Consider the following 25,802-nt stretch of genomic DNA (forward strand, 5'->3'; position numbering starts at 1 on the left):
AAGGAGAAGCCACCCGGGAGGGTGTGAGCAGAGGACTGACTTCTGATTTTTGTGCTGGGTATGAGGTATGGTCCATGACTTCCAGTAACACTCAGTCTTGTGGAAAGAGATGGCTGTTAAAAAACTAGTTGCTGCACAGCATGGTGAGTGAAATGACAGACAAATCATACTACTAGGACTTCCTACTTGCCAGGCACTCTTACTATATTTCATTTAATCTCCCCAGCAGTCTCTTGAGGCAGGTAAAATTATTTCCTCTCTTGTGTAGATGCAGAGACTAATGTGCAGAGGAATAAAATCACCTGCCCAAGGCCACCCAGCTGGTAAATGTTCTCAGTAAATTCCCTTTGGCCCCTACACAGAGAATCAATTAACTGTGGGGGCTACGCGCGGAAGCAGGGAGGCCAGTTCGGAAGCCAGTGCGATAACCCAGAGGAGAGAGAAGATGGTGGGTGGCTTGGATGGTGGTGACAATAGATCAGATTCTGTATTTTTTTCTGAATGTAAACCAACACGATTTGCTGCTGGATCAGATGTGGGGTGGGAAATAAAGCCAAAAACAAGCCCAAGATTTTTGGCCTGAGCTACTGGGTAAATGAAATATTTACTGAGATGGGGAGAGCTGCAGGAAGAGCCGGTTGGGAGAGAAAATCAAGTCTCTGGCTTGCTTAAAACATGGAAAAATACATGTTTACCGAGTGGAGGAAACTGCCTGCAGACTGCCCGTATCCGCCCTTCCCACACTCTTTTATTATAGTTGAGGGGCATCTGTAGTCAAAATGGTTGAAAAGTGCTTTTCAGTCAAATCCTTTTCACACCTTCCACCACCCCAGGGTTCCAGAGAGAGAGGCCCATGCCTGTGTGACCTTCTCACTTTGTTTTTACACCGTTAACTTTGTTTTGGCAGCTTTGACCTGAAAAGAGCAGTTTCAACTCGGCTTGTGCTTGGGGTCAAGGGGAGGCATCCTCCCTTGAACTCCTTCCCTAGCTCCCCTGGCACCTCACCCCTCAGCACTTTTTTTTTTTTTTTTGGTATGCTCCTTAGCGTCCTGGTGGCCTGGGGAAGGTGGAGGTGGGGGCCTGTGGGGCTGAGAAGTGTGAAGCCCCCCCACCCCCACAGCTGTGGGAGGAAGCCCTGGTGATTCAGTGAGCTGAGGTGCTCTCAGAGGAAGGAAAATAGCTCCAGCGAGGTGGGGGAGGGGTCTCTATCTGGGCCATTTGTTTGCTGCCCCGTCCCTGCCCTGGAGGGCGACCCTGGGGGCTCGTAGCCTCTGCCTGCTCATGTCGTGGGAGGGGGCCACTGAGTTCTGAAGGACTGCCCATCCGGTTCATCTCAGTCCTGCTTTATTTGGGTAGTTTCTGCAGATTTTTGTTTGATTCCCTTTTATGGGGTATGTTTGTGTGTAAGGACCAGGTCCTGGGAGACCCAGTGAGGGAAGACCACTTCTTTATCCTGACCTCAAATATCTCCTTGGGTTTCAGGTCAAATACGACTTCTTCAGAGAGGCCTTCCCTGACCACCAACTGGGTCATTCTCCACCAGGTCCCTCGATTTCTTTTCCCTGCAGCATTTTTCACTTTCTACAATATTTCTATCTCTGACGTATCCTGTTTCCTTTGCTCTGGAACGTCAGTGCCGTGATGGTGTGGTGGGTGACCAGCCGCAGAGCCCGGGCCTGCGCACAGACTGTGCAGCCCTCGGTCCCCCTGTGAGTCCTGGGGCAGGGCCAGCCGGCAGGCACTTGCTCCCCTGTCGGGTCTCTGCTTGCTGTGAGGAGACCCCACGTTGTACTCTTCCCTGTCTGCACTGTGGAATCTCTGTTACCCTTATCAGGCAACGAGGGATCTGAGGGGAGCATTCAGCTCAGCTCCCAGCACAAGGCCCAGGCAGTGTTACTGACCTTCCACCAGGAGAGGAAGCCGCTCTGTCCCTCCTTTGTCCTCAGGACTTCCACACCCCAGATCCCCATGTTTCTCTCTGCGTCTGGGCTCTGTTTTCCTTTCCTTCCACCTCGGTGTCTCTGTGATTCTCTCTCCCTTTCTGTCCCTGTTTCCCTACTTCTGTCTCTCTCTGCTGCCCTCTTCTCCTTCTCTCCCTCCCCTCCTCTCTCTTTTTGTTCCGTCTTCTTCTATTTACTGAGGTCTTACCTCATGGAAATGCTGTTCACACCGACTCTTGCTGACCCCTGACAAGAGTCCATGTGAGATAGGTCATTATTGTGCCCATTTTTCAGATGGGGAAATGCAGGCCCAGGGAGACTTGGTGACTGGTCTGTTCACATAGCCAGTCAAATCCAGCTGGGATTGGAACCTAGGTCCTTTGATGTTTATACTCCATGCTACATCACGGTTCTGACAGAAAACATGTTATCTTGTGAAGACATGGGGATCTCAGGTCCACCACTCCAACAGGTTTCTAAGCAGAGGAAAGAGGAGAGAGGTAGAGACGAGGCTGGGCAGGCGAGAAGGTGTCTGGAAGGGTGGGCTGTGACGTCACACCCCACAGTCACCCTCCACACTCTGCCTCTTGGGGTCCTGCCTGAGGAGAGAAGTGGGGAGCCCCTTGGGTCTCAGTCCAGGAGCTACTTGCAGGTCTGTTCGGTTTATTTATAACCCCAGGCCAGAGAAACTAGGGGAAGTTAGAGCTGGAAAGGCAGAGGCCGCGATAAACCGTCTCCACCAGTTCATCTGTGACAGATGTAAGAGGAAAGAAAGCTAACTCCGGCAGATCCTTTTCTGGAAGGAAGTGGTGAGGACAGGAATGAAACGCTCTTCTTACTCAGCCTAAGGAATACAAGCCCTTTAGACTTCGACAGAAAGGTAGAAAGGCTGCCTGAACCGTGATCTCCCAGGCTGCGTTTTCAAGAGGAGTTTGAGGCAGCCTTGGAAATAGCAACTTCCCAGCTCGCCTGGCAAGTAGAAGTGATTGTTCGAGAGCAAGAGGGAAAAGCACACCTAATGCATGACGCTCCTGGCCTCGCCCACTGAGCGGCTGGCTGGTAACCGTTATTTACAAGGCTGGCTTATTCACGGCCACTGAAGCTAGGAGAGGCAGGATGGAGACAGAATCTAACAAACGAGTTATTTATATCTCTATCCCAGACCCAGAAGGAAAATTCCCATACTTAGACATTCCTAGATGGCCTGCGACACAGGATATTTAAAGTAACAATGGGCCAAATTCTTGCTCACATTTTTGGCGGTGCTCCAGTCTGAAAGTCCACAAGAGAAAGACTTGTTGGGCTGTGTGCAGCTTTAGCGGGGTGGGGGGAAAAAGACTGTTTCTAATTCGGGACTTATTTAAGATCTGACTTCCCCCTTCCTTCCTGGAATTACAAGGAAAACATGATTTTGATTTTAGAGACAACATTCCATGTAATCTACTTTGGAAGATTTTAGGAGGTCTGTGGGTACCCCCACCTTGATAAAAGGGGGGATATTAAAGAAATTAATAGGATACACTTTGAAAAACTCTCAAACTGCTCCTATATTTCTTTACCTGGGGGTGGAGAGAGCCACTACCTACGGGTAATCTAATAGCCAAACCCTGACTGCTGCAGACAACTGTACAGAGCTGAACATGGCTCTACAAAACCGTCATGGGCCCATTTAAGACATGACTTTGTGGTGTTAGTTCCAGGAAGGGTTGAAAATGGTGACTTCTTGTACTTACACATTTGAGGTTGTAGTCAAGACAACTTCTTACAGCCCCTCCCAAGACTATGATATTTCTAAACACCAGCCTTGTAGAAAATCTACCAGCTCTCTCGGCGAGGCTGCCTTTGATTGCAAGTCACAAAAATTACCCAGCTCAAAATGGCTTAAATTATAAGGAAGATTTATTCACTTAGATTAAAAATGTCTCCAGGTAGAATGACTTCAGGATTGACTCATTAGGCAGCTCAACAATGTGAAAAAGGACCTAGGTTTTCTCCCTGCTTTCTCCCTGCCATTCAACTTCTAGCCTTTATGCTCAGACCAGCTCCATTTACGACACTAAGAAGGTTGCTGTACCAGTGCCAGAAGACACTACAATGGGTTTCTTCTTTGCTTCTCACTTAAGAATGAAGAAACTTTCCCAGAAGCCTCCAGCAGATTTCCCCTCACATCCGATTGGTCATCACTGTGTCACATGTCCATGTATGAACCAATCACTAGCAAGGGGGCTGGGGTCAACAAAATTTCATTACACACCTTAGGGCTTACCGCTGCAGTTGTGAATAGTTATTTTTCCCTGAATTATATGGTAAAGAGGTGAACCCTAGAAGCAACTTGGGACAGCAAACAAAAACAGGGAATGGGTATCAACCAAAGTGTCTGCCACATTAGCTGTGAGAGCAAAAATTAAGCAACTTAAATGTCCACCAGGAGGGTATGGGTTCATTTATTGAAAAAAAAGAAAAAAAATAGTGATAACCAATGTGCCAGGTACTGTTTAGACCATGCAGATATAGCAGTGAATAAAACTGCCCTTGATGGGGGAAGACAGATAGTAAACAAGTCAATGAACACCTGTGTATGTCATTGCAAAGTAAAATAAGCACAGTGAAGGAAAAGACCAGGAGGATAAGAGACAGCCCAGGAAGGCCTCTCTGAGGAGGTGACATTTCAGCTGAGAGATGAGAGGAGTGGGCCATGCATAAGGGAGTGGAAGAGTATTTTGGCAGGAGCAGGAGTATTTTGCAGTGCAAGGGCTCCGAAGCAGGAAGTGGCTTCATGGGGGTGGGGGCAGGAGGTCAACAAGATGAGGGTGGGAGGGCCAGATTCAGCAGAGTCTTGTGGGCTTCGGTAAGGGGTTTGATTTTCATTCTAAATGCAATGGGAAGAAACTGAAGATTTATTGATGTAAAAAAGCCTTTTAAAAATTAAAAAATAAAAATTAAAAACCTTTTATTTTGAAATAATTTTAGATTTACAGAAGAGTTACAAAGATAATACAGAGAATTCCCCCATTCTTCACCCAGCTTCCCTTAATCTTACATAACCATAGTAATTTATCAAAAGTAGGAGATTAACATTGGTACAATATTATACAGACTTTATTCCGATTTCATCAGTTTTTCCACCATGTTGCAAGTCTCCTGTGTTTCCTAGTATGTGACAAGTTCTCACTCTTTCCTTCTCTTTCATGGTCTTGACATTTTGAAGAGTACTGGTCAGGTACTTTGTAGAATCTCCCTCAGTCTGGGTTTGTCTCTCTTCTCTGTTCTCTCATGATTCGATGGAGGCTGTGAATTTAGGAGAATAGGAGAGATGACGTGCCTTCTCATCACATGATTTCAGTATACAATGTCAATGTAACTTGTTAACAGTGATTGTTAGGTCAAGGGGCATCTGCCAGATTTCTCCACTGCAGAGTTTCTGTTTTTCTCTTACCATGTTCTCTTCTTTGGAAGCAAGTCGCTAAGTCCAGCCCACACTCAAGGGGAGGGAGGAACTGGAAGGTTTTAAGGGCAGTGACAAGAAAGGATTGGATAAGTAAATGATGGTCACTGTGGAAGACATATCTCTAAGCAGTGCCGACCCAGAGCTGCCAGACCAGTGAAAGCTGTGTATCTTAAGGACAACTGCCTTTTGTCTTCCCTCCTGTTTATTTTCATGGTTGTCTTTGAGGTGAATGCAGCACCATCTAGGATTTTGCCCTATGTCAGAGCTGTTCCACTTGGCAGTCCTTCCGGGGAGAGAGGAATTTGCTGTGTCCCTCACTGGTGGCCCTAACGGGCTGCCCTTTGTCCAGCAACCCCCCTCACCCCCTGTGTCCCATCACACACACGTTCATGGGCTCCACAAGGCTCCTGGGCAAAGCAAGCAGATGGTGTGTCTGGTGTGGTCCAGCTGAGGTCTGTGGCTAGGTGTAGAGAGCAGAGCGGATCACAAGGGGAGGTGGGAAGAGGAGATAGATGTTGAGGCATAAAACAAAATGACACGCAGCACCAGCTATTAAAAAGGAGGAGGCGGAGTGCTGGAGATACAGAAGAAAGTCCACGTTCATTGTTGAGTGAAAAAAGCATTTTGCAGGAATAGCTTTGTGCCATGTGATCTCACGTATGGTTTTTGAGGTGGAAGGACAGTCTCTAGCACATAGTAGGCACTTACTATTTGTTAAATGAACGAATGGTATAGACCAAAATGTTAAGCCAAAGCTGGGAATGTGGTGAGGAGTTTTGTTTTTCTTGTTTTCTTTTTTGCAACATTCATGTTATTTTTTAAAAAGATAGATGAACTTTTTACAAAGTTAAAAAAAATTAAATACTGCTTTGATTTTTTTCTCTGAAACTGATCAATTCTAATTCTTTACTGGCCTGATCTGAGTGATGAATATTCAGTACTGACCCTTAATCATTGCTTCTGGTAACCACCCGTGTTCTAGAAGGGCCAGGAAAACCCAATTGCATAAGTTCCTAAACCGACTTCCTTTTTTGCTCCTTGGGGATGTTTTGTCATAGGCAAGTGGTGAAGGGAGAGAGGGTTGGGAATCTGCCAGATTCAGTTTTGCAAACTCCTGGCCCTGAAGACCTTCGCAGACCATGAATGATTCTACAGCAGCTGGCCAGAGCCTCTTCCTACACCAGCCACCCCCCTTTGGCTGGCCAGACACCCTGTTGATGCCTCGTCCCAGTGTCCGGGGTGGGAGCCCAGGGCGAAAGGCTGGGGCTCTGGAGTCAGGCCCTTGTGACCTTGGGCACATGACTTCACCTTCTAGAGCCTCAGTTTCTTCCTCTGTAAAATGGGGGTCATAAAAGTAAACTACAGAGTGAGGATGAGAGGACATAATGGGTCAAAAGCACTTGGTTGGCATCAGGCCTGGCAGGTGGTGAACACTCAAGTGTCAGCCACAGCAGGCAGAAGTTGGTCCCATTGTTCACATCGTTTTGGTTTCGTGGTGAAAATGTGCCCAGCTTTAGGACAGAAATAAAGTCGGAGGCCACTTGTCCCTTCCTCTCTGACCCTCTTCTCAGTATAGCATTCATTAATTAACACATTTAATAAACGCTGTTTGACTGCCACTCGCATGCCAGATGCCGTGCTGGAAGGCTCCCGAGGGGCATGGTGTCAGTGCAGGTACTGATCCCGGCGCTGCTCAGGGCAGTGGGGGTGGCCTGGGGAGGACAGCGGCCCGGACTCTGGAGGGCTGCCCGCCACTGGCAAGTGACCTGCTGTTTTACTTCAGTGGACAGTTTCCATGTGTGCTGTGACCTAGGCCAGACAGCCCTGAAGTCATGAAGGACAAGAGGCCTCAGAACCAGAGCTCATCGTCTAGCAGGGAATAGACAGGTGCGAACAGGTCATCACAACACTGGGTGTTGCAGGAGTGGCAAGCAGGAGCCCAGTAAAGATGAGAGACAATCAGGGCGAGACAGAGGAGCGGTGGTGGTGCTGACAGCATCATTACTGTTGATGTCACTTTGGGGGAATTTTTGGTAGGAGATACTATAGATTGGCTCTTAACAGCTTGAAAACCAGTTTCCTAGACAGACAGAAAACCTGGCTATGTGGTCCACACTCCCAGGCTTAAGATGGAGAAACTGGGGCTAAGAGGAGAGAACAGTGAGTCCTTTTATTCTCTGCTCTCCCGCAAGTAAGGCTTTTGCCTCTAAGATACTAGGAACAGTGTTTATCAGTGCTGCGCATGGACACTGTCTCATTCCCTAACTGTTATTTGAAGGGCAGCGACTCTCCCCAGGTCACACTAGTGAAGGCGGCAGAGCAGGGCCCTGGGAATTGGGACCGTAGGGTTCGGTTGCTCTTCCCGGCACATGGCCCTAGGGGGAGGGGCCTTTGGAAGTGGCAGTCGCTTCTCGGAGAGTCCCAGGGCCCTGGCTGTCCCCAGTCTAGGAAATGGGTCCGCCTGGATGGACACTGGTTCTCTAATCTGATTAGATCCGGCACCTCAGAGAGCCTTAGTAATCCAGGACTGGCTGGAGTATTGCATGGAGACCCGTCAAGCAGCAGCCTGGGGTGGGGGGAGGAGCTCAGCTTCTAACAAGTGGGGGTGGTCCCCAGCCCCTGGTCCTGCTGCCTTCTGCGTCCACCCTGTCTGCCGTGGCTCCCTGGTCTCTGCTCTCTTTGTGCTTTGCCCCTGGAAGCCCGGGGTGGGGGGCCTGCACTCTGTTCCCTATGCACGCATCTCTCCCCACACAGCTGTTGGTCACCCACCCGCCCACGAAGCCACCAGACCATACTTCTGAATTATCTGGGGCAACTTACAGCTCCCCCTCAACTCTGTAAGATTCTTGCCTCTGGCTACCACAGCCCCAATAACTCAACAGGTCTGGGAAGCAATTTCTCTTTTGATTGCAGAGGAAATGAGGAAGGCTGGCCAATGGCAATGTTGGGAGGGTGGTTACAATGTCGAGTGGTAATGCAGAATCCTTCCTGAGATCACTTTGAGGATGGGGCCTCAAATATTTTACTTTTTTATTAATATTTTATATGGGGTGTTGTGAAGTGGTGGTTAGATCCAGGTTCAAGTCTCATCTCAACGCACCGATGTAATCTTATTTAAAGACCACCTCCTCTACTGACCTGTACAGAAGCACAAGTGGGAAGGAAACGTATTTCTGGGGACACAGGAAAGCATCCCAGGAGAGATGACACTTGGATTGGGTCTGAAAGTTACAACGGGACCTTAGCAGGTAGTATACCGGCTTTGGAGGAAGGCCCATCACTTATCAGCTGCGTGGTCTATGGCAAGTGACTTACCCTCTCTGAGCCTCTCGGGGTTTCTCATCTGTAAAACGAGACTGATTAGATCAACCTAATATTGAGTATTTTCAAGACTGTAAATGAAAATGCAGCATCTTGACTCAGAAGCAGTAGCTTTTGTAATGATTTCATAAGGCCACTTGACTTCTGTTACTCTGTGAAGGCTTTCTACAAAACTGCAGGTGTTCCAGCTCCAGTTAAGAGCATCACCTGGAGCTCCATTCTCTTGCTTTGTGGACGGTGGATTTTCTGGTCAGGATCCGAAGCCACTCCCTCTCTCACCTCGCCCAGCGGGAGAGGAGCCAATCAGGAGCTGGTTACCTAGTCTCTTTACGTCCAGAAGAGAAACAGGCCAGCCCCAAGGGAGAAAGGTCAGGGAGGAAGGGAGCAGGGAGTGTTGCAAACCTTGCAACAGTTAAATGTTAATGTAGGTGTCGGCATAGGAAGTGTCTTCTAATGACAGAAGGAAACGAGGGAGTTTTTCAATCATCTCCTGCTTAACAGATACAGATGTATTCATAATTATCCCTTGCCTCGGGCCTTGAGGCCCAGGTGGGCTCCAGAAGGCCTGTGTTCCTGCCAGACAAGAGTCCTGAAGGAACATCATGTAGACAATTGGAATGCCATTTATCGTGCAAAACACAATAAAACCCTGAGCTCTCTTCCTGTCTCAGAGACCCATAAATTATGAAAATTATACCTGCCCCAGGCCATGGACATATTGTTTTATTAAAGTTCCGATGAATAAACTGAAGGCTCTTAAAAATGTCCTCTCGGCTTTCATCTGGCACACACCTCCAGCACGGAGCTGTCTGCCTGGGTGCATTGGACAAGCTCACAAACACACTTTGGAGAGCTGAGCTCATCTCAAGGTGAAGATTCAGCAGGCTGCAGGGGCCACCTGGGGAGCTGTAGGAGCGGCTTGGGGCCTCCTGGCCTGAAGACCAGGGGTTCTAGTTGTCTGCCACCAGGGCTGGGACCGCCGCCCCGCACCCGCCTCCCTTTGTGGTGCCCTCCTAGGAAGTGTGTGGTTCTGGCTGTGGAGACAGTTGAAGTTCTGCTGCTTTCCCCCTTTATTTTTAAATGCGACCACTTGGGATGGAATCTTTTTTCGTCCATCCTGTGCTGCTTCCCCAAAGTGAGCTGCTAACCCTGTAACTCTCCATTTTCCCGTCTACCCCTCGACCACGTAACACCTTCTCTGAACCTCACTTTCTGCATCTCTCAGAGGCAGCTCACAGTGGTATCTGCTGCGTATGTTCAGCACCTGGCAGAAAGGACCCATTCACAAAATGCTTACCATTATTACCCAAAGCCGTTTCATACCTAGGGACCATGGGAAACAGGGCCAGTTGAGGAAAGAAAGACAGCAGAGGTACATGGGAAACATTTTCTCTGGATGCTCATTTTTTTTAAAACAGAGGCACACGTTCATTCGGCCCCCATTTCCTCAGGAGCATTTGGGTGGGTGAGACTCTACACACTCAATGTCCTGCATAGGTTTTTGTTCTTTTTAATCTCTCAACGTTGGAAATGAAATAAAACCAGGGGCAGGCCTGCCCCATATCCCCGCCTATCAGGACAACCAAGACTTAATCACAGCCTGGTACACAGTGATTGGGACCAAGCTGAGGGAAAAGAAAACCATTGTGAAGTGCCGGTGACTCACCTTGTCGGTGAAGGAAAACTCCAGGATGCAGGGGTGGGACAGGCCACACGGCTTCATGCTAGAGCGAACAAGACTGCGAGGAGGTTGTCCTTTGTGTCTGCTTGGGCAGTGAACAGGAGATCCCTCGGAGGGAGTTTGGATGTCTCCAAGAGGAACCCAAGGCTTTCACAAAGACTTGGAAGACACTGTAACTGGTGAGCCCAGAGGAACCAAGAACTGGACCCAGGCTCTTGCTCTCATCTCTCGCCGCAACCCTTCTCCCCCCACCGTTGCTGGTTGTCGGACCCCACTTATTGGTAACAGAAAATATCTTCAGTTATTGCTCAGTTCCTTTTCTTTCAGCAAACAAGACGCATGTGTTCACATATTCAGAAGAAAGGTCAAACTCCCCTTGTGATTGGCAGATGAATCAAAAGTAATGAAAAAGTCCCCCCAGCTCCATCATCTGAGAAGGGGCTGAGTGGTGTCGGGGGATAGAGGGAAATAGATGGAGAGATGGAAGGTGCATTAGAAAGGCGGAGGCAAGTCCTGTAACAGATGGAAGTCTGCAGAGGTCAAAGGAATGCGTTTCGTGCAATGTCCACCCATCTAGTGAAAATAAGGAAACCGCCAAGGGCTTTTGTGTTTGCCTTCAAGCCTGTATGCGTCTGTCTGCGCGTGAAACCCCGTTTTAGGGGCCCCAGGGCTGCAGAGTTTTTGTACACTGGGCTGGTCACATGAACCTCCCCCACTTCGCAGTTTTGTTGTCCATCTGTTACAAATACACCGTGGTGTAGGGGAGAGCTTGCCAGAGGAGTTAGCAGCACCTGGCAGGATTTAGTTTCATAAGAAAGTGAAGCTTTCCTCCACTGGTTCTAAGGTCATCCTAGAGTCACCACAAGGGCCAGGAAGCCCCCCCCCCCACCCCACCCCTTTGTCCCGCCAGAGCTTGGCTACTCATTTCCATTTGGCGAGTCATCTTTGACAAACTTGGCACCTTGCTGGGTGAGGACGTGGCGGGGGGCGGGGTGTGAAGACATAAACACACGAGAAACGGCAGTCCTGTGTATATTTAACAATATATATTTATATATATTTTCTAGATCAGTACATTCAGTTTTTAACTTGCTTTTTCTTCACAAACAGAAGAACTCTTACAATAGTAGACTTTCTAAAATAAATACTATTAAAATAGAGCTTCAAAATAAATATTCTATACAAAGAAAACCTTCTGTGGTAACTTTTGTTGTGGGGTGAGAAGGGGTTACAGTGAAGAGGGAAAAAATGTGCTGGGATGGGACCCTTGGACAGCTTTTCTGTTTGTAACACGAAACCAAACGGCGGGGCAGCAAGAAGAGAAAGCGAGATAAGACACCACACGGAGTTACCCACAGCAAAAAATGGCAGCGTAAGATGTGTCAACTGTCACAGTCAGCAGAGGGCAAGAAAATGCTCACCGAAGGCATGAACCAGAAGGCGGGTGCAGACTGCGGGATGGGATGCCCTAGTGACTTGTACTGTGCAGAGTCGCATGGCCCACACCCCACTGGACATCTGCTGGGGCAGCACGGGAGATCGGGAAGCTTCGCGGTGATGTGATCTGGGTGCTGGTCCCAACCCACGCTTTCCAGTGGGACTCATCCTGAGCCAACTGGGCCTCGCTCCATGTACAACGGGGACATGCACAGACCCCAGAAGGCTGGAAGGACCAGGCGTGTCGCGTGAAATTCTCCCACCTGTCAGCTGTGAAGGGCCCGTATCAACAGCAGGGACTGTGAGAAGCCTCTGTTGCACCTCATCATCTGTGAGGGTGTGGCTCTCCCAGACCCAGTTCCCAGGGTGCTTGGGCCTTCAGACCCACTCTCGAGGGAAAGTGGCTGTGGCCCCTTAGGACAGGGGTCCTGGACCCAGCCTTGTGGACCCCACCTCAGTTCCAGGCCAGGCAGAACCACCAGCCACCCCAGGTTGAACAGAAGTGGGAATCAGCTGGCACTTTTCTAAAAAGGTCAAGACGAGGCCTCATCCAGCCAAGCAAGCCACTGGTGACAGCAAACACCATCAGCCGGAAGCCGCCCAGAAACGTGTTGTTGTTTCTGAGAGCTTGGTCCCTTCATTGGCCCTCGGCTGGTCCCCGGGGGCCACAGGCAAGCCAGTTTTCTTTTGCTTTTTTCTGCCAAGAAGCCGAGAAAAACATGCTGAGGGACTGCTGTGCAACAGAGCTGGGAGAACCGAAGCTGAGCGCACAGGACACGGGGAGTAATGCAGACATCCATCTAGCAGGCTAAATGCGAACCAAAGAGAGAAAGCCAAAACGGGGGAAGGGAAGAAAATAAGAAACCCAAAACCCAGAAAAATCCGTGTTTACAACTATATACACAAAAAGTCAGGGTTCAGGAGGCTATTCGCCAGGAAACAGGGTCTATGTAGACAGACGGTGGGGTGTGTGTGTGTGTGTGTGTGTGTGTTTGTGTACACAGCTTATGTAAATCAACTCTCCACAGAATGGGCAGGTAGAACACCAAGATCACCAAAGTGCAACTTGCCACTGGGTCAAGTTTCCCATGGAGACTTTTGAGGGAGGGGCTTTGGGAAAAGTTCTGAGGCTTCACCCAGAGTGGACGTGTGCCCTCTCTTTTGGGGCGTAACCTCCGCACATCTGTTCTGAGGAAAATATCTCCAGTCCCTTCAGCACACATCTGATACATTCAATTAGGATAAGTGGTTGGCTGAACGTGTGTTTCTACCATCCCCTCTGATTTGTGCAAGAGTGTCCGTACATCCATGGCGACCGTGGCAAGGGTAGCTGCGTGAATCAGCCTTAGAAAACGCAGATGCACTGTTTCATATTCGCCTTTTACAAGCTAGCAAATGTTATATAAATAAAGCCTAAAATAAAAAGACCCTCCCCTCCTTTCCTCCAGTCAATAAATACCTGTGGTTACAATTAACTTAGTCTAAATCATAAGATGTTACTACTAGTCTTCAAGAAGGAAAAAAAAAAAAAAAAGTCCTTGAGAAGCACTGGGTGCCTGACCATCACAGCTACCTGCCTCCTCTTTGCCTTCTTCCTGGAGGCACTTCTGTTCCTACAGAACAAACTGGAAATGCTACGAACTCTGTGCCTAGTGCCTTCCCAGTATCACCTGGTGTAGCTTTTCTGACCCAGGCCACTTTCTCTCATGGGAGGTCAGGGCAGGGGAGGCAGGCACAAAATACCACATGAAGCAAACCCCCCCACACAATAGCTGGGGAGGAAGGACCAGACACATTACAGCTTTTGCATGCAACAAGTACCTACCCACTGGACGAGCTGCACTTTCTGAGTCCTTTAGCACCTTGAGAGAAAGAGTTGCTACGTCTTTGGGGGCTGTTGGGAGGGGCTCGTGTGGCCACACACAGAAGCAGGGCTCAATCCCAAGAAGCCCCTGGAGATTCTTTCCCCCGCCCGCACTCGTTCTGACTCCGCCTCCAGGGCTTCCTGACACTAAAATAGACTTTTTTCCATCATCTGTCTATTTACATGAAAGATACAGACACGGTACACAGAAGGCTACGACAGCAAGCAGCAGAATCAGGAGAGAGGAAACCCCCACCCAGCTCGCCTCACTGTCACTCTGCCAAGGAGAGGTGCTGCCTCTCTTCACTGCTGTTAAAATCCTCTTCTTGGTGGGGAGGGGGATGGTGCTCCTTGAGGTTGCTCGCCCCCCAGATTTTGAAATCAGCCCTTCCTGGGGGTGGCCCAAAAAGAAGCAAGTGTTTTATTATTATTATTTTTTAACACCGTTAGCATCTGGTTTAATGATTCTATAAAAACATAATGACTGGATCCAGAGACCACAGCCTCAGACTCATTGGCAAAATGCTATTTGGTCTCGCGTTTGCCGCCCCCAGCCTTCTCTACCCGTAAAGTTTCTGGCAAGGATCTGGGTAGAGAGGACTTGGGACATGTAGCGGGCAGGTGAGTCTGTGCCTTGGTATGAACCGAAGGACAGTGTTATGAGTGGAACACCCCCGAGAGTTAGCGAGGAAGCTGGAAGGGAGGAAATGTATTGTACAGTGGTTCCTAAATCCATCCGTGGCTCCGGGGAGGCAGAGTGAGGAACGAGGCCCGGACTCACTGGCCGGCCTCTGTTCTCGGGGGGCTCCCACATATATACAACGGGGACCGCCAGGGTCTACACCTTCCCCACGATGTCGGAACAAACCGGGGTGGAGGCTGGGAGGAGAAGAAGGTATAGACGTCAAGACTCCAAGGGTCTTCTTCAAAGGTTCCCTGGCCACTCAGTTACTGATTCCTCCCAGGCAGCCAAAGAGAATGAAAAAGAGCGGGGAGAGAGGGAGGGAGGGAGGAGGAGGGCTGGGAGGCATTCAAAGCAGCTGCAACTTCCGGATATGTGTCCACATCTGTGTTCCATCTTCTGCAAAAGAAAAATCGCCCCCAAACCACACCACACCCCTGCCACTGTCTGTTTCACACAAAGTTCCAGGACCCTGAAAAACCCCCCAAAGTTCTTCTTCATCCTTTTGGGGGAAGAGAAGGGTGGGTGATGGTGGTCTCTGTTTCTTCGGAAGCTGGGGGTGGGGAGTGTGCAGACTAGCAAGGTCAGCCTCAGGATGCTAAAACCTCTGGTCTCGCTGCGGTGGTTATCTCAGGTGTCAGAAGGGAACCGAGTTTCCAGGGGAAATGCCGGGGCTTCGACCCCGAGTGTCAGAAAGGCTTGTCGGGTCTGCTGGCCTTGGCGTCCCCGGCGGCCGCCTTGCAGATGACGCTGTTCGTATGCTTGCAGCGGCACCCAGGGCGGCGCAGGCGGTCGTAGCCGCGTTGGGCCAGCTTCACGCAGCCGGTGGCCGGCAGGTAGCAAAGCAGGCAGGGCAGCACCAGGGAGAGGGCGCCCATGAAGGACCAGCGGGCGCAGCAGTTTGAATGGGAGCAGGAGCAGGGGTGGTCGGCGCAGGAGCCCTCATCGTCCTCGTTGGTGCAGTGGTAGAAGACGCCCTGCACCAGGCACATGCAGGTGCCGTAGTTGACGAGGGTCTGGGCTGAGCACAGGCACTCCTGGTTGCAGACCCAGCAGGAGGGCAACGTCCGGGGGGACGCGCACTCCTTGCACTTACACTTCCCGCAGGCCTCGCACAGCAAGAAGTGCTTGTCCAGCTCCAGGGGGATGGCCGGGCCTTTGAGGTCCAGCGGCTTGCAGTGGACTGCCTTGGGCTGGATGCGCACGGCCCTTGGGGAGGCCTGGTCGGCCACGGGTGGTGGGGCCATGTGGTCTAAGAGCCGCTGGTCAGAGGATGTGCTGCTGCTGCTGCTCACAGAGCTGGGGCGCCCGCTGAAGGAGATCCAGTGGTGGGTGACATCCTGGTCACAGCGGGCAGGCGTTGGGGCCAGCTCTGGGGCTCCACCCCGGGTCCGCTTGGGGCCGGTGGGGGGCGCCAGGCCAGGGTTGTCTATGTAGTCATTCTCCACATGGCTGGTCTTCATCTGGTCGATGGGGAGGATGGTGAGTGGGTGCTGCAGCCTGCTGTGGGCCATACGGCTGTCCAGAAGGGGCTGGACCATGACTGAGCTGGGAGTCAAGGGGACGCTTTGTGGGATCGGGGGCTCCATGGGGCCGAGGTCCTGGGTTGCGCCGAGAATAGGCTTCTAGGGGCCCTGGGGGAGTGGAGGAACGGAAGAGAATGGATTCCAGGCATCAGTATGCGGCCTGTTAACACCTACCCATCCCCAAACGAAATAAGAACCGGGCTTCCATTGGTGGACTCTCCAGCATTAAGGCTTAGATGATTAACAATGACAACAGCAGTAATAGTAGGTGGTAGAAATAACTTATTTAGCACTTACTATATGCTAGGGACTCTTCTAAGCACCGTATTTATTAAGTCATTGACTTCACAATAATCCTAAAACGTAACTACTATTATTATTATTCCTTTTCTAGTTACAGAAAACTAATGTTTCAAGTATCTTGTCCAAAGTCACACAAAACCATCAGTAGCAAAGCTAGGCTAAAACCTGGGCCGTCCGAGTTCATTCTTAAAATCTCCATGGGACATGCTCCTGATTTCAGATGTAGCGTAACAGTGCTAAACACAGGCTCTGGAATCAGATCCAAGTTCAAATTCTCACTTCTGCCTAGCAGTATTGCTGTGAATAAGGTTCTTTCACCTCTGTGCCTTAGTTTTATCATCTGTAAAATGGGTTCTGGTGAGGATTCAATGAGAAAATGCATATCCAAGACCTAGCATCTTGCCTGGCACGCAGCACGTACTCTGTAATTTATCACCATCCCAGAGAGCAAGTCTAGATTTCCTGAGCGCTAATAAGCATGACGTGCCAAGCATTGTACCGAGTGCTGAGGATGTGGTGACCAGGACAGGCAGCCTGTGTATGCTCCCATTGAGTTTATCAGCTGGATAAACAAAAGCCTTTATTTCAGATAGTCACAAGAGAAGGAAGAGCTGTATCTGAAGGAAGAGCTGTATCTGATGCCTGCACGTCCAGGATATTAACTGATTACCACCACTTCTAAGAGCAGCAACCTCCAGAGGCTAATAACCCCTGGGTAGGTGCGCTTCTGACAACTTGGTTGGGAAATCCTCCCGAGGGGCACTCACATCACCCATTTCCAAGTGCTGAGCTGAACATTCAGCCTAAATGCTATTTACTAGAATAGCTAAGCCAACCCTGGATCAGTTTCTAATTTCACTGAGAGAGTGCAATTTTAAGTTGGAATCCGGCCAGAGATTCAACTGCAGTGCCTGACACGGAACCCCAGGAAGTCACTTAAATCAAAGAGCGGAAACGGCTTGGTTCAAATTTAGAAAGTGCACATTGTTTTCTATTAGAAGTGCCATTTCCTTGCCTGCTGACCTTTACATTCAGAATTCGGCTGGAGATCAATTTAAAGAAATAGCAGCAGAGGCCAAGACCTCTGCGCAAGGGGACATGATTTGGAATCCCAGAGAAAGATTAGACTCTGGGAAGATTCCGCTGGTTTTGGGGGTGGGGAACAGAACAGATAACCAGGGTGCGGACAGAAGTGGAAGAGGACCACCTCTGAAAAAAAAAAAAAAAAAAAGACCACTGGACTAATGTGCCATAGGGTGGGGTTTTGGTAAATGCTTTTTCAAGTTGCTAAGGATGTTGGATGTTCTAATTCAGAGCTGACCCTGTACCTCTGCTGTTAGGTTAATCTCACCTCAAAGGTGATGCCTAAGATGGGGATGTGGATAGTTTTCCACTTCCAGTTCTAACCCCAAATCCTTCCAGACATGGGACACAGCTGGTCATCCCAATATCCCAGTCACAGAAGACACCTGGCTCTAGGTGACTCATCCATACTTCCCAATGTCTATAGTAAGGACGGAAGAGAGGGGAAAAAAAAGGGCACTCAGGACAACTCCGTGTTATACTTCCCCTGCTTGGAAACAACAGTTTGATCAGAAATGGTTAAATTGCTGAGGAAGGGTTTCCTTAGATGCTTTCCAAGCCATCTGAAATAAAGAGCTGGGGCTGATGCAAAGTTGATGCAGGGAATAAGAGGGTGCTTGTTCACAAGTTTCTCATCTAGGGGATGTCATCCAGGATACTGCAAAATGCAGAAAAGGCATTAAGTCTCTTCTGTTAAGGTTCAGTGCTCAGTCAACTGGTATTTCCCCTTCACAAAAGGCATGAACTATTGACTTTGCACCCACAGCCCTGCCTACTTAAAAGATGCTGGTATTTCTGTGCATATTTCTGCCCATCTTGGAGAATGTCTGCCTGGGGGGAGCCTGCTTCCTGCCTCTATGTTCCCTCCAGCTGACAGGAGACCATCTTCAACGAAGGAGACTTTCCCATGGCAGAGTTAGCCTTAAGAGTCTGGTAGGTCTGCCAGCAAGAATAGTCATTTGTCAAGGCAGCCTCCTTTGGGGACCCTGGGGTCAGGGCTGAATGGGGGGGTGGGGGGTGTCAGTTAAGCATTTATGGAGAGGAGTTTTTCCAAGGATCAGGCTGGCCACAGGGCAAAACTTCAGGGAATGCTACCCCAGGCCACTTATTCTTTGCGGAGGTTCCAAAGTCTGGCTTCTAGAATAAATGGATTTGGGGTCAAGAGAACAGGGTTAGGAGTCCCGAGTCCCAGCCCTTTGCCTGGAGGAAAAGGTGTGACTAGGCATAAGAATGGAAAATGCTGACAGAGGCACAGGGTAAGACTCTGGCACCAGTCACGAGGTGCCTCAGCTGGAATCCCCACCCCGGAAAGACGATGCGATTCCCTTATTCCAGAAGCTCAGGTCACAAATACTCAGGGTCCTGCCAGCAAAATGTCAGTGGCAGTTTGAAGGCAGTATTTCCCCATGTAGTTGGGCTTTTGTCTCTCAGGACCAGGATTGGGACTTGCCATGTGTGGGGAAAAAATAATGGTACTCCCTCCCCCAAAGAGATTATCCACTCTCCTCCTCCCAGTTCTATTCCTGGGGTTCTTTAAAAACAGGCACACTTTCTATGGATGAAGCCAAGGACACGGGCAACGCTTGGGGATTTTAATAGGCCCTGGAACCACAGGCAGATTCAAGGAAAAAGTCCCATGGAAGAGTCCCACCAGAAAGCCAGGGTGGGAGCAGCGCCTGCAGGCATCAACGATATTGGCATTAGCAGGCTCCCATCACCCAGGGCAGGGCGGGTGGGCACAGCTGTCAACATCTGGGTCCACAGTCAGGGCCAGACACGGCGGGTGGGAGCTTGGTCCGCAATGACTCAGCTCTCCTGGGACATGCTGCATCCAAGATGGTACCAGCAGGCATATTCTCAAATGCATCTTCTCTATTATAACCGTGATGTAGGATTCCTTCCGGCTACCCGCTCAGCAAAAACCGTCAGCTGGCTCAGAGCTGTACCGCTCCAACCTTCTCGGGCCTCATGGCCTCACCTCCCAATTAGCCAGACCCTTCACAGTAGGATTGAATTCATTTGGCTGACAAGAAAAACAACTTCCCAATCACCTGCTTGATAACCCCTCAGCACAGTCAAATGAAGTCTCAAAAACCCCCAATCCTCAATGGGTTTAGAAGCTCAATCTCTACTCCCCGGGACACACCCACCCTCCAGTCTGAGCAATGCCGACGAACTTAAGTGCAGTTTAATATGTACTTTCTGTTTCCCCTGCAAGGAAGGAAGAGATTTATAATATAAATAGGAGAGAGGAGGCTTTGCCTCATTTTTGGCTGTTGGGGAGACTGATGGCCAATTTGGAAGATTATGAACAGAGAAACAAAGCCAGCACTCCACTTAGCCGGAGAAGCACCTCTATCAAATTTTAGGTGGCAGCCTTGTGGGTTAGCATGAAGAAGGAAACTTTTACCTCCACGTCAACCTTCCAGTAATAATAATTAATAAGTATGGGAGCAGCTAATACTTATGAAACATTTCATGGTGTCAGGTTCTGTGCTAAATCTTCAATGATTTTCTCCTTTAATCCTCACCATCACCTTGAAAGATAAAACCCATTTTGCAGAGGAAGAAACGGAAGAACAAAGGGTCATAGAGTCGGCAAGTGATCAGGGTGGTATTCAAACCCAGACAGCAGAGGCTGTAACTTCACCCCTGACTTGCAGGAACTTCTGGGTATTCATGGAAGGGCACGAAAGCACCGTTTTCCTTCACAGCCACGAACTCCGCCAGTCTCCCCCATCTGCCACTAGCCCTCAGGGAACCTCACTAGGCCATCTTCAGGCTCTTCACCAAACCAGCAGGGAAATGCAGCCAGACTGGGCTGACGTCAGACTGGCCCCCAGTCAGGGGAATTTTCAGTGTGGAGAGCGGAGGCTGGGGGGTTGAAATCTGTCATTAAAGGAAGGCTCAGAGCTCAAGGTATCTTCCCTTCCAATTCAGTTTTCTTTGCCAGCCCTCCTGTCACTTCATACAACCCCACTTTAGTGGTTTCATTTTTAGCTTTCTGAAGTGGAATGGGTCTCACTTGTAGGATCCCACCACAAAGCAGCCCCTCAAAGGAATCCACTCTCCTCCCACCTATAAAGCTGAATTTAAGGGTCCCTTGGGCATGTTCATGGATGGGGCTTCTTGGTCCAGGTCTGTGGGGAAGGGGAGGAGGGGTCAGGGTAAGAGGAAGCCAGAAGAAGAGCATCCTAGAATATGGAATCAGCAGGATATTAAAAAGCCTAGTGCACACAGCCCCGTATCGGCAGCTCGGGTCTGTGAGCCTGCTACTGCACATGTACCTGCGGGGAGGGGCTGAGCATCAAGGCGGCACACAGCTCAATCCAGGCTGGCTGAAAAGAATCAAGAGGCATGTTAAATGTCCGCTCCACCCATCCACCCTTTCCCCTGGACTCCCCCCCGGGGAGAGGAGTTGGGAAATATTAGGAAAACCTAACAGTTGTACTCTGAAAACTACAGGTCAGCTGATGCCAGACTGGCAAGAGGCTCTGAATGACCGGGCAGTTTCTGCACTGCCCATTCAGCCCCAGCAGGTGATTTCAGGGAAGGTTATTTAACCCTTTAACAGCTCAGAGAAAAAGGTCTCTAGGCTGCCAGGGAGCCCTCCCACCACTATCTCCCACTGTCACTGGGTTCTTTGTGACAACATCCCAGTTTAGGTCACTAAGCTCCAACCAAATACTATTGCTTAGAAAAGACTTTAAAAGGCGGGAGGAGGGAGGAGGGATGGCAGGGACTTGTCTTCCCTGTACCCTGCTGAGGAAGACCGTCTCTGCCTCTCTGCGGAGAATAAAGCATTTAGGCAGCTGGATTTGTCTGAGCTGACCTCTGGCCAGAATCTGTCAGAGATCACAAAAGAAAACAGCTGCATTTCCTCACTGTGTCCTATCACCAGTTATCAGTTCCCAACCCTCTTCTCTTCTTCCACAACCAGTCAGCTAAACCCCAAAGCCTCAGTGCAAGGGTGAGTGGGAGAGGTCTTGCTGTACGTATTAGCTCTGGGCTATTCTAACCAGCTACAAATTTGGGCTTTGATCTATTACCCTCATAATTGTTGTCTGCTCGGATTCCCCAAAAGAGAGATTATAGAAGTCAAGAGGGAGAAGAGAATGGGGCTAGAAGCAGCCAGTTAACTGCTGGGACATTTGGGGAGCTATTGGCCCACATCAAAGTTTGGGGGGTGGAGGAAACCTAAACCCCAGTGGAGGACCCCTCTCACTAACACCAAGATCGTTTTATTTATCTCACCACCCTCCACTAAAAAATGGGCTTATAATAATAGATTTTAGCTTACTCTTGGGATGAGGCAGGAAATTACTCCCCCTTCCCCCCCACCAGAAAAAGAAAGACAAGGGAAGCCACTCTTCTGCAAATGGCCACCTGCCCCAGAAGGGCCCCTTCCCTCCTCCGCTAGATCCAGCACATCTGTGCTCCCTCCCCAGTGCCCTTGCTTCCTCCACTGACTGTCCTTGGAAAGAACAATCATGATCACAGCTGAACGGTGAAGCCTCTTAAACCCAGCCACATGTCCCGGATACATCCCCAGCCTTGTCAGCTGTCCGGATCTGCAGGGAGGCCCGAGGCTCCTGAGAGCCAAGAATCCTCCCGCATCATGCAACACCCCACATCTCCCGTGGTGGAAGTGGCTTCCTTACAACCAGGCCATCCTACTAGGCACCCAGCAGTAACAAGGGGTCCGGGCACTGCCCTGCACACTTGCTGGCTGCTCAGCCATAGCCCCTTGGGAGGGGTTTCTTCTCCCCACTCTGCAGATGCGGGGACTAAGGCCCAAGTTTAGTACATTTCCTAGCCAGTCCCCTGCTCTGGCTGAGCCCCCACCTTGGTCTAGAAGATGTGAAACCGTTTTCAGGATGTTGCCCTTCCTCACTTTCTTCCTCTGGCTTTTTTGAACAAGCAAAAATATATTTCAATGAGTCACTGCTTTCCCTTATGTCAGGTAGACCCAGGTTGCCCGTGAGATGTAAGCTTGGAAGCTTCTCCACTCTTGCGATTCCTCCTTAAAAATCTGGTCATGTCAACATCCCAAATCAAAATTTTCAACTATCGCCCTAGATCCAGAGGTTTTCCTCACAAGGGAACTTCTACCTTGGTAGGGGCCGGATGACAGACACACTGGATTCAGAACCAAATTGAATGCCATAACTTTCTAAGAACATTGAACTTCTCTGAAAAGAGGGGACTCCTTTCTAAACCTTCCAGTACTAACACCTGGGCCCTACTCAAGAGGATGACCTGGGGAAAGAAAAATGCTTGTGGGGGCCCAAAACTGCAGGCTGGAAGATGTCACACCAAGGGACTAACATAATAGCATCGGGAACTGGAAGGGAATTCCACACATGTGATCCCAAAGGCTTAAACCCCAGAGCAACGTACCTCAAGGGCCACTTCTGGAGGTGTTAATGGGTGTTTTTTCCTCCCTTAATTTTAAAAATCACTGACTTTCAAATTTTGCACTGAAAGGCGGCCTTCATTTGTTATTCAAGTCAGCCAAACCTCTGGGCAGAGGCAACGTCAGGTTTACCAGAGTGGGGGATGGAATTCCAAAGAGCCTCATCTCTCCACCTATTCTGGAAGGATGAAAACAAAAATGACATCTGCGAGCTCCAAACGTCCCCAACCCCCAGCCCCCAGCCCCTGCCCTGCTTTAACCAGGAATTATTCTAGTGCATATGCTTTGTCGCCTCCCACCAAGCCCCACTAAAGCTTCAAAGAGACGCTGCCATCTCAGGAGGCAATCTGGGAAAGGTCATGGGACTGGGCAGGAGAGCATTTATACTCCACAGAAAGGGGACTGACCCCCCCCCCCCTCCCCAGTTCAGAATCTGAAAGGGAAGATAACCAAGAGATGTCTTTAAAGGTCTTCTTCATCCAAGCTGACCAACGTTTGTCCATCAAGGTTTCAGCAACCCATCACCAAAATGACCCCTACCCAGTACTGGCCGCAAAGCTCAGTTGGTCAGGGTGTGCACTGCTCAGGTTAGGATTCGTCTGGAACCTTCTGGCAAGTGAGGACCTTCTCAAGGGCTGGGAAAGAGGAAATTCGATTTCATACTGGACATGTATCACCCTTCTTATGAGAGAAAAAGAGAGCTAGAGAGATGGGGTTGTGGGAGAGTCGATGGCAGCCCTCTCTTTCTTTCCTGGTCTGCCCCACACCCACTCACTAAGAGAAAAAAAGATGAAAATTTCAGATGTTTAGGCTCCATTCGCGTGAAGATCCAGAGAACTCTAAACATTGTGAAATCACCAGTGCAACTGGGTAGGGCATCAGGCCAGACCAAGCTTATTAAGAGATTGATAAACCTACATTTCCTAAATGCTGTGGGCCTTCACCGTCCAGCTCTGTATCCCTCAGAGGCTCAGAGAGACTGGAGAGCCTCAGTCAGCTAACCAGACAGACATGCACTTGCTGCCGCCCCTCCCTAAACTGGAGAGAATCATGCCACTGGTTTGGGAGCAAGAAAGAGGGGGTTCCCACTGGGTCTGGGCACCCCACTGAACCCAACCCACACCCTTCCTTTCAATACCAACCATGCTGGGGCCTCCCCGAGCTTGATGCGCCAGAAGGCAGCCTTCTGCCCTCAGCCAGGCCTGGCAATATGGATACCCATCCAGCAGCTGGTGATTGAGGCAGCCAGTAGTTCTCCCCTTTGCCCTCCAGGCAGCCTTTCCAGCACAGTTCGCTTCTCCCATCCATCGCTGGACCCATCAAGCCAAGCAACCGTTTCCCACCCCTCTTGCCTCCTCTGCCCACAACTCCCAGCCCCCAATCAAAGAGAATTGAGAAACCGTCTTCTTGCACAAGAGCAGCTACTGTCTAAATGCTTTTTGATCGTCTGCATGGAGGGCGAACTGGGCACAGCCCTGGCCCCAGTGATGGAGCCAAGCTCCAGCTGCCCTGCCTGGCCAAACCCGCCCTCACCCCCCTTCATTGCCCCCGTAGCCTTGGCGATTCAGAATTTTCAGAACGTACCGTCTCTATCCTTTTCTCTTCTCGGTGATGTCAACCCTGGTACCACCAAGAAGGAAGGAGGGAAAGCGGGAGCCTTATCTCTCCTACGCACGCAACCTCTTCCTCCAGCTCCCACACGCCCGGCGTTATGTAAACGCACCTTCAGCCCCCACCACAGCCCCTGAGCGGCCCGGGGCCCCCGGGGCCTGGCACAGCTCGGTGCCCAGGGATAGAGAGATACGAGGAGGCCAAGGAGCCTCGGGCCCTGCAGAGGCCGGGGAAGGGAAAGGCAACTGCAAGGCAGTTGCACAGCATAAAATGCGGCAGCAGAGCAAAGGTCAGACGGCGAGGAACCGCCTCGCCAAAGAGAGAGAGAGAAAAAATGCCCAGTCCCAGGCCAGCCCCGCGCTGACCATCGAGGGGGAGGCAAAAGGGAAGAAAACCCAGTCCGTCACGGCTCCAGGGGGGAACGCAAAACCTACGTCGAGCATAGGCCGCTGCTGCGGGCTGGGGAGATCTACGGCAGAGCTGGCACCGTGGGCAGCGAGCCCGGGGTGGGCGAGCCGCCCAAGGGGAGGGCGCCCGCCGGACCCAAAAGGTGACTCCTGACGGAGCCCAGAGCCTCCTATTCCAGCGCCCGAGGCGAGTGGTGGCAGGAAGAAAGAGGCCAAGCCAGAGGCAAACTCCCGGGACACGCTCGGGGCTTCCGACACTCAGAGAGCGGGGAAACCCGTCTTGGCAATGCCCGGGGGTCGGGAACGCCGGTGCCAGGCTGTGAACACCCCGGCGCCGTGCCGGCCCAGCCGAGGGCGTCAGGGAGCTGCGGCGCACCGCAGCAGCTCCAGGAGGCGCAAGGAGAGGGAAGGAACACTGAGGAGCGCCTAGAATTAGCGCACCATTTGCCCCAGCCCGAGGGGGAGTCGCTTCGCGGCTCCGTGGATGGCAGCTTCACATCCCGAAACCTGCCAGGGACTTACTTTGAGAAGACGCAGAGTCACGAGCATTGCTCTACTTCTGTGTAAATCTCCGAACCCGAGCGGGTCAGACGCCGCGGTCCTAGCAGACGCCGGCTGGAGGAACCCGCACGGTTCCCTGCGCTCCGCAGCGCCAGCTCCGCGCTGTCAGCTCCTCTCGCTGCCTCCGCGGCGGTGTTGCAACCACTGCCTGGGAAAATGGCTTTTTTATGAATGGGAGGGAAGGGAGCTCCAGTGCGCACGCGCGCCGCTCGCGATTCTATGAATGGGTGGGCACAAGAGACCCCGCGCGCGCATGCGCCGCGCTCCTTTTTTTATGAATGGGGGGCCGGAAAAAAACTTAACCCGTGATTGCTGGGGCTGGCTCTCGCTCCTCCAGGGGCCGTCGTTCTTTTACAAAGAGGGGTGAGGTTGTTGTTGCTTTTTTTTTTTTTTCCCTTTTATGAATGGAGGGCGGCGGCGACTGCTGCAGCTGGCTCAGCTGCGCGGGCTGTACCCCCTCCCAGGCTACGAGAGGAGGTAAAGGCCACCTTCACGCCACTGCGGGCCTGGGCTGGAACCGTC

The 25,802-nt window shown here is 50.7% G+C and overlaps 1 protein-coding gene across 4 annotated transcripts; it reads right to left on the reverse strand.

The window, feature by feature from the left end:
- Positions 1–11,421: 11,421 nt before the first annotated feature.
- SPRY4 (sprouty RTK signaling antagonist 4) lies at positions 11,422–25,411 on the reverse strand. Of its 4 annotated transcripts, XM_031449247.2 has the most exons (4): positions 25,242–25,411; positions 22,686–22,879; positions 20,573–20,623; positions 11,422–16,007 (listed from the first exon to the last, which is right to left on the reverse strand). In XM_031449247.2, exon 4 carries the CDS (start codon positions 15,960–15,962, stop codon positions 15,063–15,065), a length of 900 nt encoding a protein of 299 aa, XP_031305107.1. In that variant the 5' UTR covers positions 15,963–16,007; positions 20,573–20,623; positions 22,686–22,879; positions 25,242–25,411; the 3' UTR covers positions 11,422–15,062. The 4 variants fall into 4 exon arrangements, with proteins under 4 accessions (XP_031305107.1, XP_031305109.1, XP_064340476.1 ...); XM_031449249.2 differs by lacking the exon at positions 20,573–20,623; XM_064484406.1 differs by having other exon boundaries at positions 11,422–20,623.
- Positions 25,412–25,802: the final 391 nt, after the last annotated feature.

Source organism: Camelus dromedarius, chromosome 3, assembly GCF_036321535.1.
Source record: "Camelus dromedarius isolate mCamDro1 chromosome 3, mCamDro1.pat, whole genome shotgun sequence".
In the NCBI taxonomy this organism is placed as follows: Eukaryota; Metazoa; Chordata; class Mammalia; order Artiodactyla; family Camelidae; genus Camelus; species Camelus dromedarius.

What these genes read in the sequence shown, in the direction of transcription:
- SPRY4 (XM_010982165.3), bottom strand. Translation starts at nt 15,962, where the DNA reads ATGGAGCCCCCGATCCCACAAAGCGTCCCCTTGACTCCCAGCTCAGTC.